Here is a 17,614-nt window from a genome sequence, read left to right as displayed (position 1 = left end):
CCACCTTAAAGAGCATTGCTCAGTCCGCATATCATTCAAGAAATGGATTCGAGTGGCCCTGAACCTTCACTGGAAGCAGTACTTGCTTGAACAGGCCATGCAGCTTAATCTTGTACCAACACCCTCATCTGGCCAGTGATCACCCTTTGGCTCTCAGAGTGTGGCTGCTTCACATTCAGGAGCAGGTGCCTCTCCAAGAAAGTGAAGAAGCCACTGTCTCACCCAGGAAGTGCATAGACTGTGTCAGCAGCAGCTGATGGGACAGCATGGGTACCTCTGATCATTTCCCGGTACCAACTGGGAAAGGCAGAAACCCTATATTATTGGTCGTGGTTCTGGCTTTCAAGAGCCCATTGAGTTCACTACCAGTGAAGGAGATGCTATCCGTTCTGTCCATCTCATCTGTCCACATTGCTTGTGCCCTCATCAAATGAGCTTGTATTAGCTGAGGGGACATAGCCACAGCTATTTTATTTGCAGTCTTCATACAGGATGTTCTGCATCTAGTGTTATCCCTGTGTTTTTGTGGAACCTCCTTCCTGGCTTCCGGTGCCAGCGGAGAGATGATCTGCTTGATGAGCAGACTCATATGACGATGGTCCCTGAAAAGGGACAGTGAGGGAGGGTAACAAGCTCTGGCCACATGCATTGAAGCCTGAACCTTCACCTACAAAAGTGCAAACCACTGCAGTATTTGCTAAAGGATATCTCCTTTTATCTGTGAGTAAGCAGCATGTTGTATAGTTGTGAGGGCCAGTCACTAGAAGGAGATGTGCACACATATTTAAGTTAATCTACTGCAAGATCATCAACTCTTTCTTTTTCCAGAGAGTTCTTATTGCAAGCATAAATGTTCATTACAGAAATGCTCACCTGACTTGTTCAGAGAAGCAAATGCTTCAAGATACCTCATTAAAAACACAATGCCAAATTCGTCCCTCAAGAACACCCATACAAATTCATTGACTTTGCTGGAGCAATAACAGAGTATGTTAACAGAGGACTGGAATTTGACCCAATAATACTTTCAGTTGTGCACGTAAGTGTAAATAAAAAGCAATGAAAATAACTAGGGTTTTTTTTTTTTGGTGGAAGAACATTGTAAACATTCTAGAGGAGCTACATACATGGGATATTTTGAACAAGAATAGATCTGTTAATTACCTATTATCAATCAGAGCAGTCACACAAGAGTAATAATTCTGGAAAGGATGCAAGAATTATTCTGCTCTTTAGCACTCTAGTTAGTAAAAGAAATGTTGAAAAATTGCTTTGTAGCCCTGAGGGCCTTTTTTCAGCATATTCTGCTTCCCGCCCACCTCCAAAATTGATGGAACTTATAAAGGCATTATAATGAAGATAGATTTGAAGTGATCATTTCCATCTTTTTAGGTACTGGGCAAGTAGTTAGATGAAACCACTCTCTCTCTTTTTTTTAACTCAGTAATTCCAGAAATAGGCTAACCTTGGGAAGCAGAGTTTATATATTAAACATTTTATGCATACTAGTCATCTTCCTCACATATTTTCTGATCCAGTTAACATTTTTATGACACCAGAGAAAACAAATTAATATTTATCATTTTACATAGCACTATATGAATTATCAGAAGTGGTATTTTATTTATGTTTTTAATGTGTCTGTAAACTCCATTCCCAGGTGAGATCTTACTAAATTAGATGCTGCACTCTGCTACTTAAAACTAAAACCTACCTGGACTTTTTCATGTATAATGAAGATTGCATTATAGAAATCATTGAAATGTAGAACTGGAAAGGACTTCAAGAGGTCACTTAATTTATCTCCCTCAAGCGAGGTACTATTAAATATACCTAGACCAGCCCTGGATATATGTTTGTCTAACTTTTTCTAACCTGGGAATGTTCTTGGCTGACCCACTACTTTGTTTCTTTAGCTCTAAATCTGAAATTATTGAGAAAATACCAGTTACACAATATACTCCTGCCATGTGAGAGAAGGATTTGGCCCTGTCTCCTTTCTTAGTAGCACACGTTCTGGTCTGTGTCTTCCAATGCGTGCTATCCAACATAGACAATGTAGTTTATAACAGTGCAGTCTTCACTGAAGTGCTGTAACAGAGCAACTGTAGTGTTTTAAGTGTAGGGAAGCCCAGAACTAGTTTTTGACTGTATTTTACAGGAGAGGTAAAGGAGCAAGGCCTGACACCAGAGGGCATATACCCAGAAAGAGGAGGAAGGAGACAAATTTTCAGATAGCCCTTTAACCATGACACTAGGAAGAGCAAGAGGAAGAAGATTATATTTATTTAAAATAGAAGTAATATTTAACCGTTCTTGAGATTTTGCACTCTCATTAGCCAAAGGGGGAGAAAATAAGAGCGCAGTATTATCTGGAACAGTTGTCCATATTAATAGTTTATATGGGAATCGATCCAATAAGCATATCACATCATTTGTAGAATTAAGCATATACATTTACAAGAAGACCCAGCTTTCCATAGTACTGGAATGTACATCTGAATTGAATCATGAGACTCTCAGCTCTCAGTAGAATTTTCCCACAGCATCTTTAAGTTATTAGTAACCCCTAGCTAAAAGCATGAAGAGAGCAGAATATCTATTGTTCATTGTTTTTCAAATGTTTTTAATTTTGGCTTGCTGAATAATCCTTGTGTCCCTCGAAACACCTCCATTGTAATTTTCCTGGATTCCACAGAAATCTTCCAGTTGACAGAATCTCTCTTAGCCATAGAGATTCCTTTGGCTGAAAGAAAGCTAGAGTTAACCCACAAAGGAACAAAGTAGAAGAGTGCATGTCAGGAAATGCATTTATAAGAGCCCCTTTCTCATGTTTTGTTTCCCAGTGTGCTTTTCTTGAGAATAAATGAAAAATGGAGAACAAACATTTGTGACAGAAATGTTAGTGATTTATTAAATTTGAAACTGGAAGTTTTTCTACAGTTTTATTAGTACGTTTTTAATAAAACACTAATGGTAGCAGTTTATGTTTAAATAATAAAAATGACTGACAAAATGAAATGTGAATAATATTGAGTGGTCATTATGTGAGTCATCGGTGTAGAGCATGTATATAACTAGAATAATTGAAGAATTGCCCAAATGGTATGGTTCTTAACTTTAGGGTCATTTAACACTCTGGACTGGTTAAGGTCCATCTTTAAACTTCATGGAAGCTTTTCCTAGGTATTGCTAGAGCTCACATCAATACACTTGCAATGCGTTAAAAATACACTGTGCTGAACTTGTTGTAATCTTATTATTTACTTTAGATGAGTGTTATTTCAACATAGTGTTATTACTGTGATAAGTGATTTTTCTTTAACAAAAATTATCATGGAGAATGGCATGAATTTCAGTGAGACCATATGCTTTTAAAGTAGACATTACCTACTACTGTGACCTGTCAGAAATAAGTTGTTGCTGGTGCCTGAGTTTGTACATGAGTAATAATGCAGTTGTGAGACTTTGGAGACTTTATCTCAGCTTCCATATCTTAAATGGAATGTGCCCCAAATGCTGAAGGCTTTTTTGCCTTTGATTCCTGAAATCCACTTCCTTAAATTGAAAAAAGTATGTATGTGTTTGTGAGAAAATTCGTACCTTTTAGAATAGATGGACAGGGAGCAGTGACTTACAAGCCATCCAAAACTTGCTGTTTATGCTGGAATTTCTCACTGAAAGCTAAAAATGCGCACTGCAATGTTCCTAAGAGCAGCAGCTTGGGCTTGATCTAAGAAATCAGTTGAGTTAATCCTTCACAGCTTTTCACTGTGGATTATAAAGTTCCAAGTCACTTGGTAAAGCAAATGCAGAAATCACATCCTGTACAAATAAGCAATACTTAGCTATATAACACTCTCTAAAATCATCCATTGCTTTTTTACATAGGTATTTTAATCTAATTTGAGTCCTTCAAACAATTACTTCTTGGCTGTGTCTACACTGGGCCACTTATTCCGGAAAAGCAGCCGCTTTTCCGGAATAAGCTGCGAGCTGTCTACACTGGCCCCTTGAATTTCCGGAAAAACAGTGACGATTTACTGTAAGAAATCAGCTGCTTTTCCGGAAAAACTATGCTGCTCCTGCTCGGGCAAAAGTCCTTTTTCCGGAAAACTGTTCCGGAAAAGGGCCAGTGTAGACAGCACATTAGTCTTTTCCGGAAAAAAGCCCCGATTGCGAAAATGACAATCGGGGCTTTTTTCCGGAAAAGCACATCTACATTGGCCACAGACGCTTTTCCGGAAAAAGGGCTTTTCCGGAAAAGCAGCCTGCCAGTGTAGATGCTCTTTTTCCGGAAATACTTATAACGGAAAACTGTTCCGTTTTAAGCATTTCCGGAAATTCATGCCAGTGTAGACACATCCCTTGAGTTTTATGAAGGAAGAGAGAAAGTTCAGGGGAACTTTAGCTACTTTTTTGAGGAGGTGGGGGAATTCCAGAATTCTTTTGAGCCTTTGAATCATCAGCAAGTTGCAGCTTCAATCTCCATGCAGCCTATCACCACCAAGACATCTGACCAGCTTTTTAAATGAATATTACATGATTTTCTCAATCTCCTTATTAGTGGATTTGCATAGGCATGCAAAATCCCTAAAATAATGACACTAGTATGAATTCAGTTTAACAAAAGCATTCTTTTTGTTATTGGAAGAGGGATTTTCTCCCTTAAAACAGCTTTTTGGAGGCAAGAATGCACAGTTGTCAACTTTTCTGAGTTAGTTCCTGAGGGAGGAAGGCAGTCCTTCCATCTGGAGAAGCTATGTCTGCTAGGGCTATATGTATAACAAGAAATCCTGTCCTTGCTAGACACTGAAAAATGACAGCTATTTGTATATGCAAACTCCTTTTGAACTTGGAACTTGGTTAAAAGGATCCAAGTTGGATGTTCCAGTTGCCATGCTACCTTCGTCTTTGGTATTTTGCACAGTCATTGTCAAGTGCTCAAATCGATGGTGCCTTCTCAACACTTCCCAAGAGCAGCTCAGTTCCTTCGAGAAGCACACAATATGTGTGTGTGTACAGTGATTTTTGCTTGCTTTGCACAGGATAGTGTTGTTAGTGCAAAATTAGGAGCGTGGGTGGAACGTACAGATCCTACACAGATGAGAAAGGTAGGGCTAAATGCCATTTAGAACTTTGGGAGAGTCCAAATGTGTCCAACTAATACTTTGTAGTTGACACATTAATTAAATATCTGTGGGGAGTAACTACTGTATAGGACACATTCTCAGCTAGTTTAAATTGTCATAGTTCCATTGAAATCAAAGTGAAGGTAGGTTATTATACAGAAAACAGGAGGACATGTTAGGTTCTTCATGGATTCTATTGGCTTTCTTTACAATTTCTATTGTCCCAGGAATAGTTATCCAAAGAGAGAAGACCCTTGTGTGGAAATTGACTGTTAAACCGTATGAGAATATATCTGAACCTGCTGAGGTAGTACAGTAGAAGGATGCTGAAGTGGGTAGAATGATATTGCTGAGTGGAGTGACAAGGTGACAGGTGAGAGAAAGCTGTGGAAAGGATAAGGAACAGAGAGGGAGCCAGGAATATAAAAGGGTTCTGCTTAGTGGATAGAAGAAAGATGGCAACACAAAGGCTACGTCTGGACTACAAGCCTCTTTTGAAAGAGAGAGTCTAGACTACCAGCAGACTTTTCAAAAAAGCAAGCTGCTTTTTCGAAAGAGTCTAGATGCTCTCTTTCGAAAAAGCAGTTTGCATTCAATAGCACTTTTTTCGAAAGAGTTCTTTCAAAATAGGCATTATTCCTCGTAAAATGAGGTTTATCGCAATTGAAAAAACGCAGCTGAAGTCTAGACTCAGGTGAGGTTTTTTCGAAAAAAGGCTACTTTTTTTCGAAAAAACCCTGTAGTCTAGACACACCCAAAGATGCTGCAGCTTGAAGGAGAGAGAAAGAGAGGAAGTGCAGCAAGCACAGCAGGAAGTCTGTTTAATTTTGCACTCCCCTATTCCTGAATGTAAGCTTATCCAATTTTTGTGTGTTGGAACACATGCTTTCATTCTGTCATGTGATGTGGGTGGTCTCTTGACTGTAGAAATGCTGGTTGCTCATAAATTGGGACAGAATGCCCCCTTTTTTTTTCTTGAACTGTGTTCAGTTTTAAATATTTGTGCTTGGCAAATGTAGGTGATGGTCAAAGCAGTGCAAAGAAGGCAGAAAATGTTTGTGATTTAGGAGAATCCTTGCATGGATTAAAATGGGCATAACTGAGTCTATACTACCAATTCCCTATTCTCCTACATAAGAAACATTCCTGACTGGACTGAGGCAAAGTAGGAGGAGCTATGGCTAAACCCTGGACAATACACAGCAAAGTGGTCCCAAGAGGACCTTTCTTACTAGTGTAATTTCAAGAAGTCCTTAAGCTTTGAGCCATCTTTCAAGAATACAGTCAAGGAGCTTCTTAGCTCCTTGTTCAGTTTTTAGCACTTGCTGTACTCAATCAAGTTTCCATTGGCTTTAGTGGTAGTTCACCTGATAAGAGACAATCGAGAGCCTAAGATGATTAACAGGAAAACAGCACAAAGAATCTAGTGGGAAAAAAAATTCCCTTGCTGAATTTTCTCTCAAATTGTTTGATTGGGTGGTAGGATTTCTCCCAGCCCCATGGCCATAGGGGCTTTCACATTAACCCCCTGGTTCCTCCAGAATTATCAGGGGCAAGAGTTATCCATGTGAGACCAGTACCCTTTATGGTCTGAATTACTTGGGGCTGTACTGACAGGACTCCCTCGGAGGGTCATGTGACGCTACTGAACCATGGATGACTGTGCAGGATTTGCTCCAGGATATTTAGAGTTCATATTTGACCCACTTTGAAGTTAATTTATTATCAGTGATTTTAATTTACAGTTTTTGCCAAAGTATTTACTTTTTTCAGTCACTGCAGTGGTAAGTGCTTAAAACAGTCTTAAATGTTCTTACATGAGAACAAGATTATTCTTGCCTACTACTTTCACATATGCATAGGGGTTTTTTTGGTTTGTTTTTGGTTTGTGGGTTTTTTATTTGTTTGTTTGTTTGTTTGTTTTTGTCATACAACCTACTGGAGGTTAACATTTGCTATGCTGTTTAATTACCTAGTCCTACAATGATGATCTGAAAAAAAAAAACCCAGATGTGTGGATGTCTTCCATAAAGATAGTTTCTTAGTAAGTCCACTTTCAGTCTTAAACATTTTATGTTAAATCCTTCTCCCATTGAGCATACAGTTCCTTCTGAAATCAGCTTCTCCCAGTAAATTCACTGGGAGCTGTATGTAAACATGATGTGAACAGGATGAGCAGGATTTAGCCTCTTGAAATACACCCTAGGTAAATAACCTGAGTCCGCAAGTACTGCAGGGAAGGCATCTGATCATTACAATGGTGATAAGCATTTTCACAGGTTTATCCAAAGATATTGATGCCGGTTTATCTGTTTGTGGTGATGGACAAGGACTTATGTAATAATAGTTCCTGTGGTTTTAAATTTTACATCTGTGACTGGAAGTATATTATGTTGCAGCAGTACAAATGCTGTCACCTCTTAGAATTAGATAATACACAGAGGCCAACAGTTTTTTGAGCATTGCTCAGAAGCTGAGAGACCATTCTATTTCCTGATAAGCTAACAACATAAAAAACTAAATTGCTGGAAGGGAAGCACCAAATGTAGACACCTGGTGTTACATAGTACATTTCAGATATGCTTGAAATACTGGGGCCTTTGTAAAGCACTTACAGCTGTTTAATGTTTCTTTCAGGTCATCAGATTTTGGGACATTATATACAAAGCTGAATCTGCAGCCTGGGATTACTACAGTCATAGACAATTTCTACATTTGTCCCACCAACAAAAAAAAGGTATGTGGCAAGAAAGTATTCTTCTTTCTTAGAGATCCATTTTCTAGATTTAAAAGTTTTCACAAGCAGGTTGATGACTTTCACCAATATGGAAACGAGCTACACATTTTAGAGGCGCTCTACAAGAAATGATGATCTTATGAGCTTTTAATTTTTAGAATGTCAGCATGGACATAAACTGTGGGAATGCCTAGGGATGAGAGTAATCTGTGTGGCCATTGATAAAGGAGCAGGGTTTATCCCCCAGCATCTGCAGTTCCTCTGAGTGTCACATAAATCTTGGGATATACCTGAGAAAAATGACCATCTGTACATAGGGTATGTCCTGCTCCATTAGCTTCTGGGCCATCTGACTCCATTTGGCCTCCCTAGCAGCCTGGCTCCATTGGAGTGTACTGCCTGCTTCTTCCCTTGGAGTTCACATTGAGAGGGTTCTGCTACTCTAAGGTTTGTGCAGCTGAGCAGGCTACAGACCCTCATTCCCTTATTTCACTCTATGCATGTTCTTTGGTGAGGTTCAGGGTTGGGCTGAGCTGGTACTGTGAAGATGTTTGACAATCCGTCCACTTGGGAAAAGGATGGAAATTCTCATGCTGAGCTTCAAAAAATGATCCTACATCATTGAAAGTTACTTTTTTAAAAGTTTTATTTTAAAATTCCACCGCACTGCACTGTTGCTGACCCCAAGAACATTTAGGTTACTGCATGAGGAACTGAAAGTGAAATGGACTATAAACAGAGGTGAAATTGATCAGTCAAATGTGGCTGCCAGTGATGAATGGAAAGCAGAGTGCAAAAAAAGTGTTGCTATTTTAATTATGTAGAGTATTGTAAATAATAGTGCAACAGGACATCTATGAAATGAGAATTTTGTCTTGAAAAGTTCTTTTCAATCTCAGTATAAAGTAGAACTGATTTCATGCAAGGTTCATTGATTGAGAAGATAAACAAAGTTAGTTGTACTTACCTATTTGTTCTGCCTATTCAAAATCAATGATAAACTCAAAGTTTATCCAGGCATGGGTGAATAAGTGCTGTTTTTTTTTCTCCGGGAATTATGGCAGGAGTCTTCTTGACCAACTTGAAGCAGTAGATGAATTAGATAATATGTATTTAATCATCTTAAAAGCTGGTAACAATTTTCTTATTCTTCAAAATGGAACAAGCAGCAGGCACAAAATTGTTTCTAAGAAGGATGCATCTCAGATCGGGAGTTAACATATTATTTCAGGGATGATGATGATAACAATAATTAATAAAAAATAATAGTATTAATGCAATTTTATGGAATAAAGATCCAAGACATGGGAAACCTGTGAAAATTCTGCCCAGCTCAGCCAGTTCCTATGTTCTGCAGGACATTAAAACTGGCACAGGTTTGTGGGAATCAAGGATAATGTAAAATTTACCAATTGCAAAAAATAAAATTAAATGAACAGCTGTTGCAGGTTTACCGTTGAATTTCAAGAACAATGGACATTCCGATACATAGATAAATGGCACATTAACCCAAGCTCAGAAAAATCTGATTTATGTTCAAGGTAACTCAAAGTACTTAGCACTTAGTGCAAAGACCCCATTAGAATTCAGCACTTAAATTCATTTCATTTTGGGCCTCAGTGAATGTGCTATTTGACATTCTGTACTTTGCTCTTAAGATGTCAACCTACTTTAAACATAAAAAATTCCTTTCATATTAGTGCCTGTTTAAGGTGTTAGAGTGAACATTTCTAGAAATAAGTCCTTCAAGATGCAGGCATAATACAAGCTGAGGAATAAAACTGCCCTGCCAATATGCTTGAGAACTGTCTGGAAGGAACCACGCTGATGCATGCAAAAGAAATTCAGTATCCATGCCACCAAACCAAAGGCAGCCATTATGATCCCTGTTATGACAAATGGCACTTGACTACCAATTCATTTCACAAAGGTCATTTGGAAAGGATGTTACATTCCTACCAGTCTGGTTAGTCCTGCATCCCCCTCCCAAGATCATGAGCCACCGAACTGATCATAGTTCAGCTGCAAAGAGCTATGGAAGAGTACACGAGCTGGATGCTTGTCCATATTGTCTGCAATTTTCCAGGCTCAAGTGGGGCAGGTGGACAGGACAAGCCACTGGCCTCACCCAGACCCACCAACGGGGGATAGGGGAGTACAAAGGAGGTACCTTGTTCTCACTGCTAGAGTGCTAGGCAGTGTCTCCAGGTGGCTAAGAGCTGGGGGGATGCATCATACTCCAGGTGGGACTGAGGGCTATTGGGGGAGGGGGCTTGATGCTCCTGCCCCTTCTATCTGAGGCCCCTTCTGGCACAGCTGTCTGCATCCCTGGCCTCATCCCTATGGAAAACCTGGCACCTGGGGAGGGACTTATTTATAATTGTTCTAAAAGCATTACATGAGAGTGTAACCGTTTTCTCCTCTGTTTCTGGAGCCATCCACAGACACAATATGCCTGGGTCTCCCCTCACACTAATTTAGTTCCACAGATTTAAATTTTAAATTTTCTATTTTTTGCTTCCCTGTAACGTCTCAATCTTGTAAGGTGATAAGCACTTTGGCTTAAGGATGTTAAAATGCAGTTATCTGGCTAATCGTATAGTCGGTTAGTTAAGAGCCGCTCTGCAGAGCCACAGTGGGTGTAGTTCCAAGAGCCAACTCGAGCCGAGACTGAGCAGTCCTAGCTTGTACTGGCTCCAGAGCCAACCACGCTGCAGTTCTACATTTTAACAGTAGTAAGAGCCACTGGGCTCCAGCACCAGCCTCTGTTCACGGCAGCCAGAGCTGGCATTCACGAACAGGGCTTGGTTGATGGCAAGAGCCCCTGTCCATGGTGGGGCCCAGCTCCCCACTGGGACTCCTGTAGACAGGGGCTGCTTTACAGCAGCGTCCCCTATCCCCCACCTGCTGCCTATTGAGGCAGCGGGGGGGGGGGGGGAAGTAGGGAAGACAACTGGAACCCCGGAGTTGGTGGAAATGGATTTTAAGCCACCCCCCCACCTCCCAGCACCAGTGCCTGTCTCCTTCTTGCAGAGAGCATGGGGAAGCAGGGACTGCTTGAGTCCCCACTCACCACAGGGCTCTTGTACATTTCAAAAAGCAGAAGCGCCCGCAGAAGCGCCCCGCTGTGCCTCTGCCTCTGGCTTTACTGGTTCTCTGCAGTAAAGATAGAGGCAGCAAGGAGGAAGGGAAGCAACTAGTCGAGTCGCTACTTGACTATCTGATAAGCATTTGCTTATCGGCTAGTCGACTAGTTGCTTACATCCCTACTCTGGCTCCAATCCAGCAAAGCACTTATATGTATGCTTAAATTTAAGCACAAGCAGTCCCATTGTCCCATTCAGCCTTTGGAAGACAAGAATGTATCCAAAGAAGCTTACATGCGAGATAGCGCCCATTTCAGTGTGGACGCTATCTTCCAAAAAAGCAGATAGCTTTTTCTATGCGCTTTTGTGTGAGGATGCTCTCTTTCAGAAGAATTTTTTTTGGAAGATCTCCTCCGGAAAAGCTACTGAAAGAAGCCTGCAGTCTAGACATAGCCGTGATGATACCCTTTTTAGCTCAGGAGGAGTCTGCAGCAAATCACAGCAAGGCTATTGGTCCTACCACGCTGACATGATTGAGGGAAGCTGCAGATGAATGAGGAGGGAGTGGTCAATTAGCTTGGCATTACTTTGTTCACGTTGATGAACATATGCAAATGACAGCCTTTGAACTGACCTGTGATGTCAGATTGTCATCTTAGTTCAGCACATCAGGGCTTATCTTGATCTGTGATGGGCTGCACATATGTTCTCTTATAACCCACACATGTTCTGGGTGTGGTGCATAGTAGCACTGAGACCATTTTCTGAGCCAATAATCAGTCAGCTTCTACAGTTTTAGCCAATAGGCAGCTTGCCTTCAATTCAGGCGATAGAGGCTCATGCACTCAGTTCCAAACATCTCAGGTTCAGTTCTGCCTGCGGATGACGTGGGTTACTTGGCTTTGCACACAGACCTTGGATTTTCTTATATTTTAAATAACAGAACTAATTTAATTATTGGCCTCTCTTTTTTGCTAGTATTGCCCTAACAGAAAATCGGTGCAGACATCCTTGAATTATAAATGCACTACAGGAAAATGGAGTCTGATCTGTACTTCCTTGAGATAATAGTGTCTGACTGTGGATTGGATGTGTTATGCTTGGACCACCCAATGCCTATATTATATAGAATCAACCTTTCAGTCAATTAAAAAGGAAACCTTTCCTGTGGAAGGAGATTAGTTATAAAGTGATATGGTTAGTAATTACATGCCATTTGCATGAATTTTTTATTGCAATGTATGCTGGGATTTTTAAAGACAAATTAAGTTCACCCCTGAATAGCATTTGTAGTTTCTAGAATTAATGCCTTTGGAATTTTATGGGGAAATTCCTTACAGATTTTGCTTTCAATATACTTTACATTTACATTTAGTAAATAATTTTCACTCCCAATGTTCCAGATGTTATGGTTGTGCTAAAGTAGCACTTTTGCTGCATAAGGAATGTAAGTCTTGTTCAGATTTAGGAAAAATAGACATTCTCTGTAGCTATATTGATTTATAAATGAAAAGGGCTGAACAGCTAAGCTTCCTAGTTGCTATGCTAATCAATAACTGCACATTTTCCTAATCTAAACAGTATGTTATCAGGCAAAACTTACATGCTTGATGAATCACGCAGAACTTGGATGCAATGAGGAGGTGAGCTGATGGTACTTTAATATTAGCTGAAGTATAAAATATACACTATAGAGAATGGAAATTTCCCATGGAGATAAAAACATTGCCCTAGTAAGAGGAATGTTTTGAGACATGATTTCAACCACTTTAACATAAATGTAGGGCTGCCACATTTTGCCATTTGTCTTTCAGGACAAACTAATGGACAATGAAACTTCCATGAGACCACTTTTCTAAGTAACTTCCTTCCTTAAAGAGACCTATCAGAGTTATGTCCAAACATGTCAAGTAGAATTCTCATCCTCTTTGTTAGAAGACAATTTCCATTAAGCAAATGCTTTCTGCCTGTTCTGTAAAAGGTTGTGTAACTCCTTCTGATGGCTAGCCCAGTGTGAGGTTATTCAGCACAGGGGAAGCTTGTGACTTCTTACACCACTGTGGGGGGACGGCTAGGCCTGAGGCTGCTTGGTGTGCTCTGCGTTGTGTATGTGTAAGTGCACCTCAGACCAGTCCCACTCCGACAAATCACCAGGAACAGGCTTTATTCTGTAAAAAACATAGAACAGGAAAACAGTTCAGCAGCCCCTTCTCTCAGCATGCAGCCTGTGTGCTGCTTCTAGCCCAGTCCTTGCCGAGACCCTGCTGGGGGCAGAGGGCACATCCTGGAAAGAACGAGGAAGTTCTCCCAACATGCCACAGTTTGTAGTCCACAACTTGTAGTTCCCAGGGCTGCTGCTGAAACACACTGGACCTCGGGCTACAGTTGCATAAGACAGGTTTCACTGTACATTGCTGTGAGGCTGAGTTGTGATGTTCTAACATATGCACCTATGTGTTGCAATGCTAAGTCAGTGCATAATTATGTTACACCCACTAGTTGTCACACAGTGTCAATATGTGATAATGTTCTACTGACATCCAGTGTCTTGTAGCTGTGAAACTTCAAATCAATCCAGGACACTATAATTGAGCTATAGCTTCCCGGACAGTGTATTCTCCTTTGTGAAAAAAAAAAAGGATTACCTGTAAATTGGGAATGAATTCACCTCATACAGATGAATACTACTAATTGGTTTACAGTAAGAGGCCACTCCCATCTAGCAAAACTCAGAATAAGTAATGGGACTGAGAGTCAGAAGTCCTCACAACAGCCCTATTGCATGGTTAGGTTTGGATGGATTAAATTTTTGTTGGTAAATGTCAATAAATATTGATATCAGCACAGACACAAGATAATAAATAAAGATTTCCATTGAATATAATAGAAATGTCCAGTTAGGCAAAATGAAATGATGCAGCTTGAGAACATTAAGAGTTAAAATCCAGTTATTTAGACTTTTGAATTAGAATAGTTACAAATGGACTACGGATGTAAGACATTAATTAGTTACCTGGTGAGCATTAGGCTTACTGGAAAGCTTACTGGGTATTCCGTTGGATGGCCAGCCATTTTAGGCTGGAGCAGCCCAGGCTGAGTCCATCTGGTTATATGGGGGCAGCAAGCAGGGCCATGCCTGGGTTGAGCCCCTGGCCCCAGCTGCACTGGAGTGGCCCATGTTGTCAGGCAGAGACCCAGCCTCGGCCATGCTGGAGTGGCCCAAGAGGGCTGGCAGGACATGGCCCCAGCGACGCCAGGCTGAGGCCAGTGAGATCCTAGCCTCAGGCATGTCAGAGTGGCTCAGGCAGTGAGGTGGGACCCCAGCTGCACCAGAGTGACCCAGGTGACCATGTGGGGCCCCAGATACACTGGAGAGGCCTCAGAGGCCAGAAGGGACCCTGGCCACACCAGAGTGGTCCTGGAAGATCTCACTTCTGGTCATGTCAGAGCGGGCCCAGTCAGCTAGGAGGGCCTGAGCCCTAGCCATGATGAGCTGCCAGGCAGTACCCTGACTGCACCGACACGGCTTGGGAGGGCAGGCAGGAATCCAGCCCTGTCTGTCATCCACTGGCCTGTCAATGGTAATGATATAATTTCATTTGTTTATCCAGTTCACTATTTTAGGGGTTATTTACATCCCTAAAATAGACTGCTAGATGAATTATAAAAACAGATATGATTTGTTGCTTTAAGAATACTTACATTGTGTATTTTCACATAAAATGTTCACCATTTGTTGTATTGGTTTAAATTTTTGAAACTCAGTGTCTGTCATCATTTAATAATTATTGTCTGATTCCCCTCTCCCCCCCCCCATTATTTCCCAGAACTGTGAAAATGTAAAATAGAATAAAAATAAAAAGTCCTTAAAAGTAAACTTAGGCATTATCTTTATGCAGCATAGTTGTAGTCGTGTCAGTCCCAGGATATCAGAGAGGCAAAGTAGCTGAGGTTATATCTTTTATTGGATCAACTTATGTTGGTGAGAAAGACAAGCCACACAAATCCCTTCTTTTTCTTCTGAAGGGCTGTGTGTGGCTCTAAGCTTTTCTTTCCAACAGATCTTGGTCCAATAAAAGATATTTGCTCTCACCAACTTTTGTCTTTCTCCGGGTAGTATCAGTCAGTTATAGAAAAATACAAATCTATTTCTTCCAAGTCTACCCATGCTGCTAGAGGTTTTGCTTCAGTGGCACCTGGATGTGTCCAGTATGACTCCGGACAAGTCCTGTTAACTCAGTATTGAGCTTGCACAGTAATTACAACTCACCAGCTTTGAGTTATTGACAGACTGTGGTTTCACTAATACATAGAAGCTTGCTTTTTGAAAAAGATAATATAAAGCCAGTACATAATAACTAACTGGTGAATTATATGTGGCAATGAGTGAGTTGTAGATTGTCATGAATTGTTTGTGGATTCATCATAGCATGTGGGCTAATTACTTATTAAGGTCAAGGAGTGGTGTAAGCTGAATGGGTTAACATTTGAAAAGTCTTGTATTATTAGTGTATTCTATTATTTCTTTGACGTTTAACTTGGACAGCCCAATTGATTTCTAACATTGACCTTTTGCAGTGGCTGGGTCCTGACATGTAATTTCTGCATTCTCCTGATCTTCGCTTTATTCCTAGTTAAAGAGATATAGTCCTTCCCCTAATTTTGTGTGCTTAATCTGTATTACTTGGTTTTATGTTTACAAATTTCCTCCCTGAACAAAGCACAAGTGCAGAACAAAAATGTAATTTACAGTAGTGAAGTGAAAAGGAAGAAATCTACTTTGTGGAAATACAAAATAAGAGACTTAATTGAAAATGGAAAAGAACTTTGAGCAAGGGGTAGGAAATCACTGTGCATATAATTCTGTATTTGAAAGACATCCATTTCACTTCTGGTATTTCTTGGAAGAGGAGGAATCCAACCATGATATTTGTGCCAAGAAATTATTTCCCATTATGTCAAACAGAGATTAGAAAAATAAAAAATCAATCAAAGGCATCTAGGAGAAGGAATGTTTGAAGCTATTCTAAGCATTTGAGGCAATGTGCATTACTCTGTGAATGACTAGGTATAAAGAGGCATGACCTGGAAGGTGTACAGTGTTTATCTGGAAATGGGATTTTCTGGCGTTTGGGGCACTTGGTAAAATTCAGATCTAGGTTCTCATTGCAAAATATTTCAACCTAAAATTCAGAGATGATCCGATCTGAGTTTTTTGGCTCGTGCCCCAACTATGAATCAGAGTTCTATGGAAGAGGAATATGTAAAATACCCATGAAGGGGAACACTTATAAATTGCTACCCTACTGGCCAGATAAGTGTCCTTCTCCTAGGCATTCCCATTTCTCACAGCTGAGCCACCCTTTGGTGGTCTAATGACTCAGCCCTCCAGCCAATTTGTGCTTGCAAGTCCACTCCTTTTGGGTATGTATAAAGGGTCCACAATCAGGGAAATCTTCAATATCAAATAAGGGATTCAGATCTTCTCCCTTGATAGGGTCTCATGTTCCGGACTTTTGTGCCTTCAGGGTCCTCCAGCAGTTAAGCGCCCTGCTAAGGGATAAGCTTCCATAGTTGTCCCCTAATTAGGGGCTGATAGGAGAACCCAGACCCACCTTCTTCTCCAAGCTCTGATCCAGGATCTGATGTTAATCAGCTACGCTCTGCACCCTAGTTCATTACCTATAAACCCTCTTCTCTCCCAAGTTACAGTAAAGAACTTCTCCAGGTCCCAGGCAGCAAGAGCTCAGTGTGTGTGTCAGCTCGTCTCCACTGTCCGTCTGCCTCTGAGATACTCTGCTTTTTAAAGCTCCTCTTCCACCTTGTGCAGCTGCAGTGGGTTGGGGCTGCAGGGCCCAGAGCAACACCTTAACCTCTTCTTCTCTAGTATGGGGTTTGTTTATCCCATGACACTTCATGTAGTATGAGTGATAGTTGACTAGCTCTCTCCTCTTTCTGGTTTCTCCTTCAGACCTATCTACCTTATGACATTAATCCCCTCAGCCATGATCTTTCACCTGTTCTTTATATAAAACAGGTGTCCTGTGCTTTTAACACATTTGTACGAGATTGTTAATCCATTGGATTTTAAGTTATACTGTCTATACCTGTAACAGGGCGGGGACTCACCACCACAGCACCTCCTTTTGCTCACTCTGGGAATTAGCTCTTCAGCCCTGGGGCACCTCCTTCTGGCTGGTATCTCACCCACTATTTCTGGTTCCACTACTCTATATTAGGACCCACGTCCCTCCCAGATGGTGACATCCTCCTCTCTGGAAACTGCCCTTCTGCAGTGTCTCCACACTTTGGGGTCCTTCCTCTCAGGGATCCCCAAACCCCCCAGCCTTGCCTCAGTGATCCACTGCCAGTCGTCATATAGCGCCTGCCAGAGGGGCTGAAAGTCTGCAGTCTGAAATGGCCACTCATCATTGGCGAGGGGCCCTGGACTTGCTGCCTTTGCCCACCCTGGCTGCCCCACCTGCAGCCCTAGAATCCTCAGACCTTGCTTCAGGCCCTGCAACCTGGGATCTTGCCTGGCCGGAGCTTCCCCAACTCTGCATGCCTTTCCCCAGCCCTGCTCTAAGTCAGGAAGCGTCTCACCTCCCTGGCAGCTAGGTCCCTCCTGCTTCACAGGAGCCCTTATTTATATAGGCCCA

General features: G+C 41.3%; 1 protein-coding gene across 6 annotated transcripts in view; it reads left to right on the top strand.

Annotated features, from left to right (window-relative positions):
- Positions 1-17,614, top strand: part of SORCS2 (sortilin related VPS10 domain containing receptor 2) — an 863,992-nt gene that overhangs the window by 477,918 nt on the left and 368,460 nt on the right. For 5 of the 6 annotated variants that reach the window (XR_012904391.2, XM_075930786.2, XM_075930785.2 and 2 more), the window contains exon 3: positions 7,770-7,869. Coding sequence is in view for 4 of the 6 variants with exons in the window: in XM_075930786.2 (XP_075786901.2) it covers positions 7,770-7,869 (100 nt within the window). In the remaining 2 variants the exon portion in view is untranslated. Of the gene's footprint in view, positions 1-7,157; positions 7,177-7,769; positions 7,870-17,614 lie in introns of those variants that run through there. The other variant, XM_075930791.2, reaches the window with a different exon arrangement.

Source organism: Pelodiscus sinensis, chromosome 4, assembly GCF_052426305.1.
Source record: "Pelodiscus sinensis isolate ZL-2025 chromosome 4, ASM5242630v1, whole genome shotgun sequence".
In the NCBI taxonomy this organism is placed as follows: domain Eukaryota; kingdom Metazoa; phylum Chordata; order Testudines; family Trionychidae; genus Pelodiscus; species Pelodiscus sinensis.
The sequence above is the reverse complement of the archived record's forward strand: the minus strand, read 5'-3'. Positions and strand labels throughout refer to the sequence as shown.